The following is a 21,151-nucleotide window of genomic DNA, read 5'->3' as shown; positions in this document are numbered from 1 at the left end:
CTCAATACATATTGTACTATCTGCGCACTCACTCAACAGTTTCATTCATTTTGTCATTAATCACCGAGGATTTTCTATGTGGTTGTTACAGCAGATTGATGACAAGTACCGAACCACATCTCTCCTCCTACATTTTCCCCCTAATCTTAAGCACCTTGGAGCAGAGGCACTGCTATGTAAACACAAAACAATAACAAGCATAATCATTAGGATCTCTTTTTACTTTCACTCCCACCTCTAGGCAAATTAACCATATACTTGGCAAAAGCCCTTTAAGATTGAACTTTCCCCAAAAGAAAAAAAGAAAGAACAGAGGCATAACAACATGAGGATACTCTGTCCTCCTAAATTTAATGATGATTATTTCTAAAATCTTGTTTCCCTCTTATCCTAGTTTCACGAATAACAGAGAGAGAAGACTCTTTTTTTTTTCACAAGTACCATCTCAGCCTAGCCTGTATTGTGCTTAGTAGGAAAAGAAGCTATTTTGTCAAAGTTTTCTCTTTTTTTTTTTTGGTCTTTGGCTATATTCTCTCTCAATTGTCCTTCCTGCTCCCCCCACCTTCTTTTTGCCATTGCCATTCCAGTGCCCAGTCTTCTGTCTTGGCGCCTAGGCATCCCTGATCATTTGTCTTTCGGGCTTATTCTAAACTGCTTCCTAAACTAAGGAGGGGGAGGAAGTGAGAGGTAACATGAAGGGATGGAGCCTGCCCTGACTAATCCCCCAGGGAAAAGTCCCCTAGTTTGTTCTAAATGCGTTTTCTTAAAAAAAAAAAAAAAACAACCTCTGAAAAGCACCTGTTTCAAGCTTAAATGCCAAATTGGTATTGAACCAAGTACGCAAATGAAACTCTGCCTGCCAAAGCAAGGCAGGATGATGGAGAAATCTTCCCAAGTGACAGCCCACACCTCATATACTTTAGAGGCTGAAACACACAGAACTCAAGTAATAATTCTAAAAATAAATGGGAGACTTCTTTTATGGGCATGAGCTTCACTAACTGGCTCAGCCTCTGGATGCAGTCGGAAATTAGAGCTGCAGAATCCTCTTGTGAAGAGCGGCACAGCTCTGCAGAGCTTGCTGCCTTGGCCAACTTGAGACTCAAATTATCAGGACCAAGCCTAGAACCCAATTCATCTGCTTTCTTGCCCAGGATTATTCCTTCTGTGGGGAAGCTGGCCCTCCCAGCTTACTTGATACACCTGGACAAGGAGAGGCTACCAGACAAGAAAAGTCTCTCTAGATAACTTGGGTGACACTGGTTTTTAATTTGGTCTACAATCATGCCAATGTGCCCATGCTGAGTACACAGGGAACTCATCTAGTAACAGTGAAAGTTTCCTATTTATTTTTTTAGGCAATAAGATGATGAATGGTTGCTATATAAACTAATGTACTAACTTTACATACATGTCACAAGAGCATAAACGACACATCATTTCTTTATAACTTTTTTAAACCATTTTAAAAAACTGAAGTACGGTTAACTTAAAACGTTGGTTAGTTTCAAGGGTACAGAAAAATGATTCAGATACATATATATACATATATATCTCCCTTTCTTCTTTTCTATTATAGATTATTACAAGATATTGAATATAGCTCTCTGTGTTATACAATAGGTCCTTGCTGTTTATCTATAGAAGTTCATCTATGTTAATCCCAAACTTCTAATTTATCTCCCCACTACTCGCTTCCTGGCTCCAAGGTGACTTTTTATTGCTAATGATACACAATTGGACTCCATGACCATGACACGCAACAGAAATAACATCCTGCAGGACTATATACTTGCTCATTAGGCTTTTCCCCTCTGATGGAATGAAGGGTACAGAATTTGACCCTCAGTCTACCTTTCTCTCTTAACAGGATTGTGTGGAGGCCAACGCTTTATATACATAGGTAGCTCAGATGGTAAAGCATCTGCCTGCAATGTAGGAGACCTGTGTTTGATCCCTGGGTCAGGAAGATCCCCTGGAGAAGAGAATGGCAACCCACTCCAGTATTCTTGCGTGGAGAATGCCAAGGACAGAGAAGCCTGGCGGGCTACAGTCTACAGGGTTGCGAAGAGTTGGACATGACTGAGCAACTTTCACTTCACTTCTTCACTTCAAATATATATGTGTGTGTGTGTGAAATGAAGCTCTGTGAAATGATCTGGAGCCTTACTGAATTATTCAGAGCAACATACAATAAAGCACAGTAGAGGACTGAGGTGGAGGTCATGTCTTCCGGAAGCCCCCTTTATAACTCCGAGGCTGTCAGCACTCTCTCTGTGTGCTCCCTGGCGCACCCTCAGCCTCAGAAGACCAAGCACAGGAAGATGCTCAATAAATGAAGCTGAGTGAGTCAATGAAGTGGATGCAGGGAAGCAGAACTTCATTCTGATGCCTTATTCTGCGTATCTCACAGGCAGCGATGATCCACAATTTCAGCATTATCAAAACCAACAAATCCTGACCCTCATTCACTTCAAAAAGATGTAGTATGGGAAAATGAGGGTAACTTGAGGGTCAGGGAAAGATGAGTTCTTAGAAAGGACTGTACTATATAAATTTACAGTTTCATTCTAAGGAGGCTATTTTGGCAAGCATATACCACACTTTCAGGAAGCAGTGAGCTACTTTCAGCTTCTGAACAAATTTTAAGAAGTTTTAGACATGAATTACAGAGAAAAAATGAAAATCTGTACCACAATAGCATGTGTTCCCAATTCATAATGTGTGCAATGACACGGTGTGATTACCCTAATTCTTTGTGATTTCTATTGCCAAAAAAGCATTTTATTGTTTCCTGAAATATAGTTGGATTTTCCCTTTCTTTTTTGAGCCCAGGTAGTAATGACATTTAATTATCACTTTAGAGTATATTTATTCTCAATATGCTGATCATAAAAGTATGAAAGAGAAACATTTATAGTAAGATTTCTAGTGATATGCTAAAAAATCAAGAAAAGAATAAAAATCTCCAGTGAATAAATCAGGGACTTTAAAATAGTCCTAATTATAGAGGCTTAATATTTTAATTATTGGTTTGATTTTAATGTCAAGGTACATCTTCTATTTCAAAGCCATATTTACACACAAGCAGTTCAAATTGCATGCTATCAGGCCTTTATTAAAGTAGATAAGAGGCACTACAGAGCTACGTGAGTGCTTATTAATCTTGTAAATTTATTATAAATAATTAATCACAAATCTCAAGAGATCCATTTCACCGAGTGCTTTCTCATTTTAGTTCTTTGTTCAAACCAAAGACTAGTAACGGAATTGAGAGTGGTTTTCAAAAGTAATTTATTATACTGGATGAGGTTTTAATCAGAATTCTTGCTAAACTCCAGCTGTCACGAAAGACAGATGCTTTGTACACTAGGATGAACGAGGGCTTGATGAATAATTATTAAAAGTTCCAGTTTAATTACAGTATCAGGAGAAAATGCCATTGTTCAGGATTCAGTACAAAGAATGTATTTTATCACGTACCACCACCACAAGAGATCTGTATACCCCTTTTTGGCTTTTCCCTTCAATATAATTTTCTTAAAAGCGTCAAGAATGATTTTAAATCAGGCAAGTTGAAATCTATCAACCATTAATAATACTTTTCAACCTTATATATTAATATATCTACTGCTCTAAATTTATGATCATAAATGAATTACAGAGTTTTCTATCTGGCTATCAGTGTTAAAGCAGTAGTATTTAGTTTTAGATTTACTTGGTTATAAATACAAGGAAAAGCGTATTTTGTAATAGAAAAATATATTGCTAAAATGTTTCTGCACTTCTGAAAGACCTGCAAACATTTCCCAAGCACAATGAGCTGGTTCTTCCTTCAAAAAGAAACACTTCATATGTATAAAAGGTTAGACAATGACTAAGAGCCTTAGAAAGCTGTAGAGAAAACAAGTGCTAGAATTAAAATCCTAAAGCACTGGAACCTTCTTATGTATTGTCTGTGGCCATTTTACACAGTGAATGACTACTCAGTACAGGCACTTCATCCTGGGACAGTGATCACAGTCTTACCTTAGTAAGGACAACCTCAAGTCTCCTTACAACACTCCATTACTTCTTTATCCTCCTTACAAATCCTAGTCACATAATCTACTAGAAATTATTTGCTTCTCTGATATTCTAGTAAGAAACATTTAGGAAGCAATTAATAATGCTGAATGAGCAATAGGTATTGGTGAATTAAATCAAGCGCTGAAGAACAGATGCAAACTAGGTTAATCTTCTAACAGGAAATCAGCCAAGAACATCTTGGAAAGCATGGCACACAAACACAACAATTACACCATTATTTTGTTTTCCTCTCCCACTATCTACCCAATTGAAAATCATTATCTTGCAGCCCCAACTTTAAAATAATTAGTCATGAAAAGAGTGAATTTGTTATGTAACACTTGTAACCTGTCCTAATCAGAGATTAATACAAGGGGATATGTCTAATCATCAGCATAATAAGATCCATTCACCAGAGTTAAGCAATGATCCTTTATTTCACACTCCACAAAGACAAAGCACTCTGGGGAGACCCAAGCTGTCTTTGCAGCTCTCAGCTGCTTAGCACTGACACTCAAATCCCCCAAAAAGAATCAACTGGAGACACACATGTTACTCACATACTGTTGAAGAGCTCACGGTAGGTTTCATCACCTTTGCCTTCGGACATCAGGCTGTCCAGTTTGTCAATGAGCTTGGCTTCCACCTGAAACAGACCCAAATGTTACTCCCTTTCTTTCCTTCTCACAGGAAGGATTTTCTAAGCACATGGAAACATATTTATTTCTGCAAGGGAAAAAGCCACAGTAAATTTTGTGAATTTATCAGCTGTGGTTAACCAAAGACACCCCTTTGGAATTCTAGGGGGCCAATTTAGATGCAGGAACATGACTTCAAACTCCCGGTAGGGTAGTGTGTGCTGCCGCGAAAGACTTCTATTTGTTGATTCAAACACAAATGCCTGCAGCCCAGCTTAAATGTTTGAATTCTTTTTTTAGGAGCTGTAAAAACTGGCAAGTCTTTTTTTGTTTTTTGGTTTTTTTCAAATCATGATACACACACACACATACACTCACATATACACATATATACATATAAGAACATCAGCAACTACTATATCCACAAACATTCAGTTAAATCTTTGATGTGTTTTGTATCTATTTTCTTTCTCAAAACAGTTTGAGGTTGCACTAAATCTTTGCTGAAGTTGAGAATTTGTCCTAACCATGTACAGATGGTAGATCCATAGATATATTCTAAGTCAGCAATCGGCAGCATGAGACAGAAAGGACATATTTCCTGAAAACTGTAGTCAAAACATTTATATTTTCAAGAACATAAATCCTTTAGGACTTCAGTATCAGGAAGGCAGAAATAAATATATCATCATCTCTCGGAGACAGCAGAGGGGACAGAAAAGGAAGAATTTCTGCAAGGCCAGAGGGTTAACAACTAGGGGTATGGAGGGATATCTGACTTTGTCAAAGGACTGAGCACAATTATTTCCTTTGTATCAAATTTCAATATATAGGTAAAGAGATAAGGGAAGAGAAGGGGGTTTTCCCCAATATAATTTTTAAATAGGCTTTCATTCACGTATTGACTCTCCTGAAAATAAATGACGGTCTTGATACACATGAAATGCCATGCTTGGTCTATGTATGCATCCAGTTTGTTCGTACAGTTGACAATCATTTCTAAGACTTGAGAAGGGCTCATAGGGAGAAGCAAGAAGCTTCCTTCATGCAGCAGAGTGCACACAGGTGAGTGCCATGACTGTGTGAACAGTTGGCCTGCTGTCTCCAATAGAAGTGACTTGCCCTGGCAAAGGCAGTTGATTTCTGCTATGAGATCTGGTTTTGGAATAAGACCAAATGTCTTTCTAAAACTGGAGCCTGTGTCAAGGAGATCCTGTGTTAAAGAGAAATGGCAGGCTCATGCTCATCTTCTTGGAATTTCCTTTGCAACAATTTTGACTGCTTTTCCCTTTAAATTAATTCTTAGCACTTCAAGCAAAGAGCAATAAAACATACTGTGCATCAAATGTTCAAAGCTAAGCCATTCACCAAATACAATGTGCAGACCACTGAGAGGTCAGCGATTTTAGGAATCATTAACCTTCTGATTCCTCTGTGTTGTGTCCAGCTGGGAGCAAATAAAGTTTCTGCTAGTTCTTAAACACAGACCTAGAAAATCACAGGATTTTTTTTTAGCTGAAGGGGAATGAAATGTTTTTTCCAGGGCTTCTCAGAGATTCAGGGAGACACAGTCCCAGAAGGGTGTCCGAGGCTATGTATTCAGCTTGGAAGTACGTGGCCTAGGTTGAAATCTGGTTCACAGCTCATTCCTCAACTCGGAGCATCTCTGAGCCACCGCACTCACCTCTGAGAGAACTGAGATTCTTCTGCCTGCTCTGAGAGCACATCCACCTACCTGTTTAAAATTGCCACTCCGCCTCTGCTCCCAGTCCATCATATCGTGGAAAATAGGAATCATGACATTGCGGAGATCTGGCTGGGGTATTAAGGTTACTTCCAGGAAGGGGCCAATCAGGGCAGGAATGAAATGAAGCTTGTGCTCTCCTAAAATGAATGAAATATTTACCTTCCTGTAGATTTAGTTTTAATAAGATTTCAGAAAATCATTATTATACAACTTGTTTAAAACTACTGTCATAAGATCGATTATAGTTGTCTCAAGCAAGAAAACATTTCTCTAAGCAGCTATATAAACAGATTTCCATGTGTTAGTATTTCTGCATCATTTTTAATAAAAAAAAAAACCTAGGGATTTACCTTTTCACAGTTTACAAAAAGCCATAAGATACAATTAAATATTATATAAATCATCAGGAATTGGTTGTGTATAGTACTGCACATTCACACATTAAAATTCTTGTGCAATTATTAAAAATGAGGTTGAAGAAAAACACAGATGAAGTTTTTCAATATAATTAACTGTAAAGGCAAAGTACCACACAGTATGCAAAGGTACATCTTTCATTTAAAAAGAATATATATATGATAGTCTACAAGGTTATATCCCCTAATAGTAAGCACATTGGTTATCTCTGGGTGATAATATTACTGGTGACTTTTATATATGAAAAAGGTGGTTCCCATCTGCATTATGTAATTTGTCTTCCTTCTTTACATAATAAACATAACACCCTAAGTAAAATATAAACATTGGCCCAAACAACAACAAACAGAACAATTTTCTGAAAAGAGTACAACGTAATAATAGTGAATTCAAAGTGGTATTTAGCAAGTCCTGAAAAGTATACTGTGGATAATTCAGAGCAAAGGAAAGTGGAGGGTGGGGTGGACACAGATGATTTTGTCTAGCAGATATGTGTTGAGTTCAGTCTATTACCCTAGACATCCATGTTAAATCTCAGAGAGTTCCTACTTTTATAATAAACTGCACATTATGGAAAATATACAATGTACATTTTGTGTATGCACATTACATGTACAACCTTTTGCATCATGGATGAAAGCATATGATACTGGGAGGCTGAGCAAAAGAGAGCTGGCTTCATGAAAAAGGATCATTTCCCTCTTGTTAATTTTTCCATCTTTGATCTTTTTTTTTGTAAGTGTTGAATACACACATAATCTTGCTGTTCAGACTTACTTGCCAATTTTGGAGTTAAATATCTTCACATTAATTGTCATTTCCTCTATTTTGTTTCTGTAGCAGAAGGCATGAAGGTGAACACAGACTTGGACAGACATAAATCCAGGATGCAAACATACAATTTAAATTTGTACTGACTTTAGAGGGATGTTTAAAGGAAGGAGAACATGAACAAGAGAATTTGGAAAGAAAAGAAAATGATGGATGGGCAAACCCAAGTAGGTGTTGTGAAGTCACTGTTTCTTGTGACTGCAAATGCCTTGGGATATTTGTGACGTCTTCCGAAAGTGGCTCTCATCCTTTTTACTCAATATGGGATGGTAACAGGACACAACTGTCAGGCCCCAAGCCCCTCTGGATCTGAAAGTCCCTGTACATCAGTGATGCCACATAGTCCTTTCCACTTTTTCTCATGTTTCATTAAAAGTAACTTCGCGGTTTCTTATCATCTCTAAATTACTTATATATCAAGGCATCCATTACATGTGAGGAGGAAACGTGGCTTGTAATTCTTTTTGCTTTCCTAACTTTATTCTTGACCTAGGTAATATTTTATCTTTTCCAAGGGACTACTTAGTTTTCCTCTTCAGAGCAAGAATACTTCCCTCTTATTCATCAAAAGAAATGTCCTTATTAATCTGCCCTTGTATATTTCCCTCCAAAAGAATGAATACTTCCAAGACCAACAAACTCAGTGTGGCAGAATATACAAAAACATCAATTCACGGACTTCTCCCTGCATTTTCCCCATCCTCCCAACATACACATTTAGAGCAGGTAACTAGCAGCCAGCATTTGCAATTCCTTTCTGTAGTTATTTTTGTCAGGGCAAAATGCAGAGCAACCTGAACTCAATCACTCTTCCTGTCATTTGCAAAAGTCTAAACCCACTCACTGCTTCTTCAAGATGTTCTGGCAAGCGAGGGGAAGAAAGAGAAAAGAGGAAAGGAAATTTCTGCAGAGATGAATTCTGGCAAGTCTTGAGATCAGCCAGCCTTACTCTTATCTCTGTCCCTGCCCCAGGAGATGGCTGCAGGGCTTCAGAGTCTAGCCACAGATGCTCTGCTTCTGCAGAGCCATGGACTGAAGGGACTCTGTACACAGGACAAGGGCCACCCTGGCATGTGACTAATAACCAAGAGGACCTTTCTGCTTCCTTGACACTGTGTAAGACACCAATCCTTTGCACAGTTTTGGGGTGTGCATGGGGTGAGGGGGATGAGTGAAGCAGCAAATATAGAATAAAATGAAAACTCCTGCCAGCCAGATAGTCCTCCCACAGCTGCTATGGTGGAATGATATTCAGAACTGCTCCATTACAGAATTTTTATTTTTAATCTTCCCTGAGCCTGCCATCCTTTGACCTCCTAGCAAAGAACATTATTAGCATGCACTTAGTGTATTTACCATTATTTCTTTGAGCATCCATGAATCTTTTTAAAAACTCTCTTCCATTTATAGGCATTTTACAACATGATTTTCTCTTTTAAATTTTTCTTACTATGAAAAATCTCAACACAGAATTACAAATGACAGTAAGATAAATCCCTACATCCCCATCATCTAGCTTCAATAATTATCAATATTTTTTTGCTAATTTTGTTTCACTTATCAACCCAACTATTTTTTCACTGGGAAATTTTAAGCCAAGTCAGAGACATCATAATATTCTACTTGTATAAACATCAGTTAGCATTTTTCACAGGCAGGTCATTTTATAAATACAGGACCACAATACCTTTATTACATTTTTTTTAAATGGCAGACAGTAATTCTTCAAATTAATCTAAAACCAGTCTATATTAAAAATTTCCAGATTGTCTTAAAACATGTCATTTACAGTTGGCTTCTTTCAATCACAATCCAAACAAAATACATATAGTATTTTGTAGCCTGATTTTCTATGACAGTAGAGAAACCATGTTGTTTAGTCACTAAGTTGTGTCCAACTCTTTTGTGACCCTATGAACTGTAGCCTGCTAGGCTCCTTTGTCCATGGGATTTCTCAGGCAAGAATACTGGAGTCATTTCCTAGGACTTCCCTGATAGTTCAGTTGGTAGAGAATCTGCCTGAAATGCAGGAGACACTGGTTCAATTTCTGGTTTGGGAAGATCCGCTGGAGAAGGGATAGGCTACCCACTTCAGTATTCTTGGTCTTCCCTTGTGGCTCAGCTGGTAAAGAATCCGCTTGCAATGCGGAAGACCTGGGTTCGATCCCTGGAAGTGAAAGGCTACTCACTCCAGTATTCTGGCCTGGAATTCCATGGACTACAGTCCATGGAGTCGCAGAGTCAGACACAACTGAGTGACTTTCACTTTCACTTTCTCCAGGGGGGTCTTCCCGACCCAGGGACTGAACCTGTGTCGTCTGCATTGGCAGGCAGGTTCTTTAACGCCGAGCTATCAGGGAAGCCATACCCACATTTAAATTATTGTGCAGACTGTATGAGGCTAGCCTTCTTTACTGAGAACACACTTTGGAAACAAAGAATCTGTGCAACCATACAAGTTTTCCACCACAGAAAATTTTACTCTTCCCCAATCCGCCATGCAAAATCTTGAGCTATGTATAGCAGCAGGAAAATAAACTTCACTTAGATTATTTCCTTTTAAATCACAGATTTAGCATACTTTTCCTATCTCAAATTGTCAGCCACATGGTCTTGTTTTGAAGTATTTAGGGCACCTGCTAGTTGGGCTGCTGGAGTTGTATATTTATGCACACATAGCAGCCTGTTAGGGAAGTATTGATTTTTCTACAGCAGTTACAAGACACTGTGTTTGCAAATGTGGAAGAGGAGCCCACTTTATATTTAGTAAGGATGTTAGTTCAACTAAAAATAGAAAGAAAAAACTTAGCCTTGCAGCATGATGAATGGCAAAGGTGGGACACAGCAGTAGAGAATAACCTCTTTCTTTGTAGACTACTCTTGCAAATATAGGTACAAATAAATAAATTTGAGGGGATTTGATGCTTTGCTCACTTTCACTTTTTATGGAGGTAACACTGTTTTATAAATTTTATAAATTTCATGTGTACAACATTATATTTTGACTTCTGTATACACTACAGCATGCTCATTACCAAAAATTTAGTTTCCATCCATCTTCGAACTGTTGACCACTTTACTTATTTCACCCTCTTCTATCTCCCTTCAGAGGCCAGACCGAAGAAGCAAGATCTACAGCCCCATACTCTCCAGAATGAAAACCACAATCACAGAAAGCTAACCAAAATGATCATATGGATCACAGCTTTGTGTAACTCAATGAAACTATGAGCCATGCAGGTCCACCCAAGACAGACAGGTCATGGTGGAGAGTTCTGACAAAACGTGGTCCACTAGAGAAGGGAATGGCAAATCACTCAAGTATTCTTGTTTCAAGAACCCCATGAACAGTCTGAAAAGGCAAAATGATATGATACTAGAAGATGAGCCTGCCAGGTCAGCAGATGTCCAATATGCTACTGGGGAAGAGTGGAGAAATAGCCTCAGAAAGAATGAAAAGACTGGGCCAAAGTGGAAATGATGCTCAGCTGTGGATGTGTCTGATGGTGAGAGGAAAATCCAATGCTGTAAAGAACAGTACTGGATAGGAACCTGAAATGTTAGGCCCACGAATCAAGGTAAACTGGACGTGGTCAAGCAGGAGATGGCATTTTAGGAATCAGTGAACTAAAATGGATGGGAATCAGTGAATTTAATTCAGATGAGCATAATATCTTCTAGTGGGCAAGAATCCCTTAGAAAAGGAGTAGCCCTCATAGTCAACCTAAGAGTAGAAAATTCAGTACTTGGGAGCAATCTCAAAAAAGACAGAATAATCTTAGTTCATTTCCAAGGCAAACATCACAGTAACCCAAGTCTATGCCCCAACTACTAATGCCGAAGAAGCTGAAGTTGAACATATCTATGAAGACCTAAGATCTTCTATAACACAGAAAAAGAGATGTTCTTTTAATCACAAGGGACTCAAATGCAAAAGTAGGAAGTAAAGAGATGTCTGGAGTAACAGGCAAGTTTCACCTTGGAGTACAAAATGAAGCAGGGTAAAGGTTAACAGAGGTTGCCAAGAGAACACACTGGTCGTAGCAAATGCCTTTTTTCAACAACACAAGAGATGACTCTACACATGGACATCACGAGATGGTCAATACGGAAATCAGATCGATTACATTCTTTGCAGCCAAAGATGGAGAAGCTCTCCACAGTGAAAAATAAGACCTGAAGCTGACTGTGGCTCAGGTCATGAGCTCAGGCTTATTGCCAAATTCTGGCTTAAACTGAAGTAGGGAAACCCACTAGGTCATTCATGTATGACCTAAATCAAATCCCTTATGATTTTACAGTGCAGTTGACAACCAGATTCAAGAGATTAGATCTGGTAGACAAAGTGCCTGAAGAACTAGAGACAGAGGTTAGTAACACTGTATAGGAGGCAGTGACCCAAAAGCATCCCAAAGGAAAAGAATTGCAAGAAGGCAAAATAGTTGTTTCAAGAGATCTTATAAATAGCTGAGAAAAGAAGAGAAGTGAAAGGCAAAGGAGACAGGGAAAGATATACACAACTGAATGCAGAGTTCCAGAGAATGGCAAGGCGAGATAAGAAAGCCTTCCCAAGTGAACAATGCAAGAAGTGGAGGAAAACAATAGAGTGGGAAAGATTAGAGAATTGTTCAAGAAAACTGGAGATATCAAGGGAACATTTCATACAAGGACGGGCACAATAAAGGACAGAAATGGCAAGGACCTAACAGAAGCAGAAGAAATTAAGAAGTGGCAAGAAGACGTAGAAGAACTGTACATAAAGGTCTTAATGATCTGGATAACCATGATGATGTGGTCAGTTACCTAGAGTCAGACATCCTGGAGTGTGAAGTCAAGTGGACCTTAGGAAGCATTACTAAGAAATGAGCTAGTGGAGGCGATGAAATCCCAGCTGAGCTATTTCAAAATCCCAAAAGATGATGATGCTGTGAAAGTGCTATACTCAATATATCAGCAAATTTGGAAGACTCAGCAGTGGCCACAGGACTGGAAAGTCAGTTTTCATTCCAATTCCAAAGGGCAATGCCAAAGAATATTCAAACTACTATACAGTTGCACTCATCTCACACGCTAGTAAATGAACGCTCAAAATTCTCCAAGCTAGACTTCAGCAGTACGTGAACCAAGAACTTCCAGATGTACAAGCTGGATTTAGAAAAGGCAGAGGAACCAGAGATCAAATTGCCAACATCCATTGGATCATAAACATAGCAGGAAATTCTGGAAAAATATCTACTACTGCTTCATTGACTATGGTAAAGCCTTTGACTGTGTAGATTACAACAAACTGTGGAAAATTCTTAAAGAGATGGGAATACCAGACCACCTTACCTGCCTCCTGAGAAATCTGTATGCAGGTCAAGAAGCAATAGTTAGAATCGGACATGGAATAATGGATTGGTTCAAAACTGGGAAAGGAGTATATCAAAGCTATATATTGTTACTGTGCTTATTTAACTTATAAACAGAGTACATCATGCAAAATGCCAGGGCGGGTAAAGCACAAGCTGGAATCAAGATTGTCGAGAAAAATATCAACAATCTCACATATGCAGATGATAGCACTTAAATGGTAGAAAATGAAGAGGAACTAAAGAGCCTCTTGATGAGGGTGAAATAGGAGAGTGAAATGCTGGCTTGCAACTCAACACTCAAAAAACTAAGATCATGGCATCCAGGCCCATTTCTTCATGGCAAATATTAATAGAAGGGGAAAAAGTGGAAGCAGTGACAGACTTTATTTTGGGGGCTCCAGAATCACTGCAGATGGTGACTGAAGCCATGAAATTAGAAGATGATTGTTCTGTGGAAGAAAAGCAATGATAAAACTAGACAGCATATTTAAAAGCAGAGACATCACTTTGCCGACAAAGGTCCATACAGTCAAAGCTATAATTTTTCCAGTTGTTATGTACGGATGTGAGAGTTGGACCATAAAGAAGGCTGAGCATTGAAGAATTGATGCTTTCAAACTGTGATGCTGGAGAAGACTCTTGAGGGTCCCTTGGACAGCAAGGGGATTAAACCATCCAGTCCTAAAGGAAATCAACCCTGAATATTCACTGAAGCTGAAGCTCCAATACTCTGGCCACCTGATGCAAAGAGCTGACTCATTGAAAAAGACCATGATGCTAGGAAAGATTGATGGCAGGAAGAGAAGGTGGTGACAGAGGATGAGATGGCTGGATGGCATCACCGACTCAATGGACATGGGTTTGAGCAAACTCCAGGAGAAAGTGAAAGATAAGGCAGCCTGGTGTGCAGCAGTCCACAGGGTCTCGAAGAGTTGGACCTGACTTAGGGACTAAACAACAATAGCAACTTCCCTTCCCCTCTGGTAGCCACTAATCCATTCTCTATATGCTTACTTTCGATCCACTTTGTTTGTTCATTTATTTACTTTTAATATTCTTTGTGAGTGAAATCATATGGTAATTGTCGTTGCCTGATTTATTTCACTTAGCGTAACACTCTCTCAGTTTCCGTTTCAGTGAAAGTCACTCAGTTGTGTCTGACTCTTTGTTGACCCCATGGACTAAACAGTCCATGGAATTTTCCAGGCTAGAATTCTGGAGTGGATAGCCATTCCCTTCTCCAGGGGTTCTTCCCAACCCAGAGACTGAACCCAGGTCTCCTGCATTGCAGGCGGATTCTTTACCATCTGAGCAATCAGGGACACCCATAATACCCTCTAGGGTGTCACAAATGACAACATTTCACCTTTCCTATGACAGAGTAGCATTCCATTGTATGTATATCCACTCTCTTGACCCATTCATCTATTAATGGAGAGTTGGGTTGTTTCCACATCTTGGCTAGAATAAAAAATGCTGCAGTGAATATAGGAGTGTATATATCTGTACAAATTAATTTTTTGGTACTCTTTGGATATCCAGAAGTGGAAGTGCTGGGTCACATGGTAGATCTAATCTTAATTTTTTGAGGACTCTCCATACTTTTTTCCATAGTGGCTGCACCAATTTACCAAATTTATCAATTTATCCATGTAAATTGGTGCAGCCTCTACAGAAAATTACCACCAACAGCATATGATGGTTCCACTTCTTTCACATCCTGTTCAGCACTATTACTTCTGATCTTTTTGATAACAGCCATTCTAATGGGCATGAGATGACATCTCACTGTGGTTTTGATTGACATTTCCCTAATAATCAGTGATGTTAAACATCTTTTCATGTGCCTGCTGGCCATCTGCACGTCTCCTTTGAAAATATGTGTATTCAGATTCTCTGCCCATTTTTTAATCATTTGTTGTGGTTGAGTTGTATGAGTGCTAAGTTGCTCAGTCGTTTCCAACTCTTTGTGACCCCATGGACTGTAGCCTGCCAGGCTCCTCTGTCTGTGGAATTCTCCAGGAAGAATACTACAGTGGGGTAGCCACCCCCTTTTCCAGGGGATCTTCCCGACCCAGGGATAAAACCTGTGTCTCCTGCATTGGCAGGGCAGATTCTTTACCACTGTGCCACCTGGTAAAGTGAGATGCCCCATATATTTGGGTAATAACCTCTTATTGGATATATGATTTGCAAATATCTTCTCCCATTCAGTAAGTAGTTTGTTGTTTTGTTGACTGTTTCTTTTGCTGTGCAGACATTTCTAAGTTTTATTTAATCCCATTTGTTTATATTTGTTTTTGTTTTCCTTGCCTAAGTAGACATACTCAGGAAGATATTGCTAAGACTGATATAAAAGACTGTACTGCCTATGTTTTCTTTTTAGAGTTTTATAGTCTCAGGTCTTACAATCAAGTCTTTAATCCATTTTAAATTTTTGTGTATGGTATAAAATGAAAACCTTTAATTATCTGAATAAATTCTCCTTTAGCAAGCAAAGCACTCAATATTACACATTTATAGGTAATCCAAATTATAATTAATGGATATTCTTAAGTAACATGCTGACTTAAGCCCTATGAGGGGTATGAAAATAGGACCTTGAATACTTAATTTTTCTTAACATTTTTGTAAAAATATATGTTGGAAGAGAGGTTTTCATATTTCTAAACAGTCTCCAATTCCAGTGGTTGTATGGCAGCAACGACCTTTAAAATTCACCTCATGTTTTGGAAGGCTGACCACAACTCTAGGGAAATGATGCAGAAACTAAGGAAGGAAGTGAACATGTGCACACACCTGAACCCTGTCATGCTGGGAGTTTGCACTTGATTATAATGGGCCTTTTGTAACAGAGTGTTAGAGCTAGACTTTAGGGCTGGAAAAACAAAGAAAGGCTAGAGTGCTGTCTACACCAGTGCTTTCCAATCTTTAGCCAAGTGCCTAAGAATGACCTGGAGAACTTGGGAAAACTCAAGACTGTTGTGCCTCCTCTCAGAGGTTCTCAGAGACTCTGTTTCAGTGGTCTTGAGAGGAGCCATAGAATTTGCATTTTTTACAAGCTTCCAGGTGATGCTGTTTACTGAGTGCTGTTGTTGTTTAGTTGCTAAGTTGTGACTCTTTGCAATCCCATGGATTGCAGGGATTGTAGCCTACCAGGCTCCACTGCCCATGAGATTTTCCAGACAAGAATACTGGAGTGGACTGCCACTTTCTTCCCCTGGGTATCTTCCCAATCCAAGGATCGAACCCACATTTCCTGTTTGGCAGGGGGGTTCTTTATCACTGAGCCACCTGGGACCACTGTTCTAAAGAGTACTGACATCATAATACATGGGGATCAGCATGCTTTAGAGGTTTTTTTTACATTCTTCAGGTTCCTGAGGAAAACAAATAAAACCCAGAGAGACATATTTTTGTTAAAGACAAAATAGAGGAGAAAAGTTTATGAAGCAAACAATGACATCTTTAATGCAACAAAAGGTGCCAGTTTTATTTAGCAGGTCATAGGCCTAAGGGCACAGGTATGCTGGCTTAGAGAAAGATTTATGTGGAAATAACCACACATGGCTGTGCTAAGATTTATCTAGACGATGTTAACCTGCCATTTTCTCACATTCTGTTAACTCAAGTGAACCTGTACAGGTCTTATCATTTGAGCTCCGACAAGAGCATAAGCCACAACCGTACTTCAATGTAGCCTTGTTTGGAAAACTCTCTGCTAAATTAATGCCAAAAGCAATAGGGACATTCCAAGGGTCTTGATCTGTTTTTGAAAAACAAAGACACAAAGAATCAATGAAACATGAAGACTGAGAGGAGGTGTTCTTCAAATAAGACAAATTGAGGTTATTTTTCAGTTGAATCTAAACATATTTCAAGGGCTTCTCTGGCTGGTTTTAGATAGTTGGAGGTTGCTTTCAAGTGGTAACTTGCTCTTTTCCTCCCTGAAATTATCAGTTAGCATCGAACATTGGGCTCATTGTATATAACAAGGTTTCTTCAAATTGCCCTGAATGTATTCTACATTTGAGGGGTATCTTGGTCAAAAAATCACTTCTGTAACATAGATTGAAGTAAAATGATAAGGGTTCTATTTCCAGTTACAGAAAACAAATTTTGCCATTTTCAAGTTGTGTTTGGAGAAGTCCAAGAGAAAATATACTTTCAGGTGATTATATATTCAATTCAAATAGGTCTATCACTTTAATAAATCACAAGGAAGAATTACAATAGTAAATGAATGCTATGAACTTAGGGCTTCCTGGACGGCTCAGCGATACAGAATGCCTGCAATGCAGGAGATGTGGGTTCAATCCCTGGGTGGGGAAGATCCCCTGGAGGAGGGAATGGCAACCCACTCCAGTATTCCTGCTTGAAAAATCTCAGGGACAGAGGGGCCTGGTGGGCTACTGTCCAAAGGGTCGAAAACAATGGGACACAACTGAGCAACTACGCAGAGCAGAGCTATAAACATGCATAATTAACATGTCAAATCAAGTAAGTTATGACTTTCTATAAAGAAACCCAATGCCAATGAGATTTTAAAACAATGTTTCTTCTAAATATTATTCTTTTTTTATGCAACCAGATCTGTGTCATCAATTTGCTGGATAATATGCTCTATCTGCTGTGGCAGATTAAAAACTGGATCTAATTGTTTCTTAGCAACTACAGATGCTTTAAAATCCTTTGGCTATAGTTTTTATGATATAGGTCACCGGTTTCACAATTTTAAGAGTACAGATGCTCAAGTCAATGTTTCTTGAAGCTTATTCTAAGTTTGTTATGATTCACAGCCTCAATTCAGAGGTCTAGAAATTCTGAGTTGCTATAATTCCAAATTCTGAAAGGTTAACTCATTGCAGGTCTTACTGGAATAATGCTAGATTATAAAATTTGTCATTCAATGAAACACACAAAAGAAAGGTGATTTTTCAGATAGATACCAATTTAAAGAATCAGTTGTAGCCTTATTCAATGCCAAAGTGTCACTTAGCCTCTCTAGACTTCTTTATTGATTTAGACATTTGGTTTCAAATGCTGTCAGTGGTAAACTGTCCATCTTCATTTGTTTCCTTGCAAGAACAGTGATAAGCTACAAAACAGAGGTGGCTTCTGTTTTCATTACTTACCTAGGTTTTGCCACATGCTGAAAATTTCACAACCCATTGTTACCCTCATGTCACCATATCTGAAATAGAACAAAAATCAAACCTGATACAAAGACTCCAGAAAAAAGAAGTTATCTGTGTCTTTTTAGGATACAATCTATCATTCTGAATTAAAAGACAACATGTTCTTAATTGAAAATGTTTAATGTATACATGTTTTACTGAGGTATAACTGACATAATATCATATTGCCTTTAGGTATACAACATAACAATTTGAATATTTGTATATACTGCAAAATTGTCACCACAGTAAGTCCAGTTAATATCTATACCATAACTAGTTACAATGTTTTTTCTTTTGATGAAAACTTTCAAGATGCACTTTCAAATATGCAATGCAGTATTATTAACTGGAATCACCATGTTGTATGTACATTACATCCCCATGACATTCATTTTATAACTGGAAATTTTCACAAGTATTAATACATGTCTTCATGCCTCTAATTCAAATTCACATATTAACCCTTGAATGAAACATATTTGTCTCATAATTTTTGGCTCCTATAGTATTTTTGAATCCTGAAAGACTGAGGACAAAGATTTCTAAATAAGCTCAAAATAGTGATATTCCCAGAAAAGTTGCTTGTTGTCCTCTTGGTCATTGCCCCTCCACTTTGATTTCTAGTTATGGAGATCAGATTTATGAATCACTCGAACTGAAATACTTTTTAAAAGGCACAACATTTGATTTGCCTCATAGTCTTACCCAATTATACACTGGTACTTACTTTTCTAATACCTTTTTCTTTTTGGAAGGTGTAAACATCTCTAACTGCAGACACAACTGGTTTATAAAAATGACCGCAAGGTAAAAGTAGGAATCCCAGATCTAAAATGAGAATGACATATTTAAATACTATGGGGTTACAAAAATATTTACAGGCGAAGTGACAAGATATCTTGGATTTGCTTCAAAAATGGTAAGTGGATGGGGGGAGAGTTGCAATAAGATGGGCCATGAGTTGATAGTAGCTGTCCCTGGGTATGGATACATGAGGGATTCATCATACTATTCTCTTTACTTTTATACATCTGTGAAATTTCCTGTAACAAAAAAGCAAACTAACTAAATAGATACTATTTTTATATTGCTGTATCCCAAGTTTCATGGGCTCTCTGGTATATGCTAAGTGGTAGATACTTCATTTCTCTCATAACATGTCATGTCTCCAAGGAGGCTGAGGCATAAGCTGGATAACTTTATTTCAGTGTGATTTCATTTTGGAACCCCTTTTAATGTAGGATTCAAAATAAAAGAAAAAAAAGAAAGATACATATACTCTTTTGGATATGCTAATTGATTTAAATTCAGAGAGTACATAAAAATTCCCCACCCAGACAAATCTTCTAAGTTCTCTTACACCAAAAACAAATTAGAAAGAGATAAAAATAAAATTTCCAGAAATAAATGTAACCAAAAACATGGAGGACATAGGGAAAGAAATGACTTTTCTATTGACATCATGTAAAATTAAAGATTAATATGAGAAACATTATAAAGAATTAATATATTTTATACATAAAGAGTATTCACAAATAAAAAAGAATATAAAACTCTAAGTAAAATGATGAACAAAAGAACAGATACCTCACAAAACATGAATTTTAGTCAATAACTAATTAGTTTATTATTAATAACCAATTAATAATTAATAACATAACTAGTGGGAAATGTGGGCTTCCCCTTGGCTCAGATGGTAAAGAATATGCCTGCAATACAAGAGACCAGGGTTCGATCCCTGGGTTGGGAAGGTCCCCTGAAGAAGGAAATGGCAACCCACTCCAGTATCCTTCCCTGGAAAATCCCATAGACAGAGGAGCCTGGCAGGCTACAGTCCAAGGGGTGGCGAAGAGTCAGACATGACTGAGCGACTTTACTTCATCTCAGTGAGAAATGTAAATAAAGCAAAAAATTGTTCCCCTTATCAAATTGCCCCCCAAAATGGTCTCCTCTAGTACTAGTGTACACCTAGGCAATTAAATATAATTGTTACAACCTTTAACTGAACATTTTCACTTATAAATATTTATCCAAAGAAACAATTAGGAATATAAGTCAAATTTTATTTTGTAAGAGTAATTTATGAGAATAAAACAGTAGAAACAAACTGAATATTAAAAAGTAATGTGATTATGAAATTTTGATATTTTATTATAAAGTATAAACACATTTATTATGCAACCATTAAAATTCCAGTGGTTTCTATTATACTTTTTGTATTTTCTAGTTCTCTGATAAGGAAATTTTATTGAATGTTTAGTATAAAAGGTGTTATTTTTAAAAGAATGGGAAATTAAGATGTTGAAAACATAAAACACCACTAAGAAGGGAAACCAGGATAGGCACTGCCCATCTTTATTTACCGTTTTTCCTTCTCTATTTAAAAAATGGTACACTGAGAATTCTTAGAGACCCAGGCATATCATATTACATTACAAACTTACAGAGAGATCTGCCCTAAAGAATCTTACTAATTTTTCATTTTTTTCCTTTTCACTAGTTCATTCTAAAATATAAGAAGATAGAGATCTAAAGGAACTAACCAGTTTACTTTGTAAATATGCTCTTTACATAAACTCTATTTTAAAAGATGCTTTAAAACCTTATGCACTAAGTTCTTTTTGTCTTGCAGGGGATCAAAAAGAAAAAGAATTAAAATTTACAGTAACAGTAAAGAACATTCTTTCCTCTTAAGCGCTATGATTTTGACCAGGTTGATGAACATAGTTATAGACCTAACTTATTCACAAATAGAATGAGGAACTCTTAATATTATTCGTAATTGAAACTAATATGCCCCAAGATTAATTTGAGGTAGCCAGAATAACTTTATTTTCTTATTACTAAGAGAAAGAAAATTCATGAGGAAATTTCTTGAGGGACAATGTAAAACCTTTTAACTCAAGCAAGATAGTC

General features: G+C 37.7%; 1 protein-coding gene across 1 annotated transcript in view; it reads right to left on the bottom strand.

Moving 5' to 3' along the window:
• The window catches only part of DOCK4 (dedicator of cytokinesis 4), a 471,458-nt gene that overhangs the window by 62,026 nt on the left and 388,281 nt on the right, over nt 1–21,151 (bottom strand). The window contains exons 29-32 of the mRNA XM_069587995.1: nt 18,963–19,063; nt 18,191–18,249; nt 6,442–6,590; nt 4,629–4,714 (exon numbers count right to left, since the gene is read on the bottom strand). Coding sequence (XP_069444096.1) covers nt 4,629–4,714; nt 6,442–6,590; nt 18,191–18,249; nt 18,963–19,063 — 395 coding nt within the window. The remainder of the gene's footprint in view (nt 1–4,628; nt 4,715–6,441; nt 6,591–18,190; nt 18,250–18,962; nt 19,064–21,151) is intronic.

This window comes from Ovis canadensis, chromosome 4 (genome assembly GCF_042477335.2).
Source record: "Ovis canadensis isolate MfBH-ARS-UI-01 breed Bighorn chromosome 4, ARS-UI_OviCan_v2, whole genome shotgun sequence".
In the NCBI taxonomy this organism is placed as follows: Eukaryota; Metazoa; Chordata; class Mammalia; order Artiodactyla; family Bovidae; genus Ovis; species Ovis canadensis.
The sequence above is the reverse complement of the archived record's forward strand: the minus strand, read 5'-3'. Positions and strand labels throughout refer to the sequence as shown.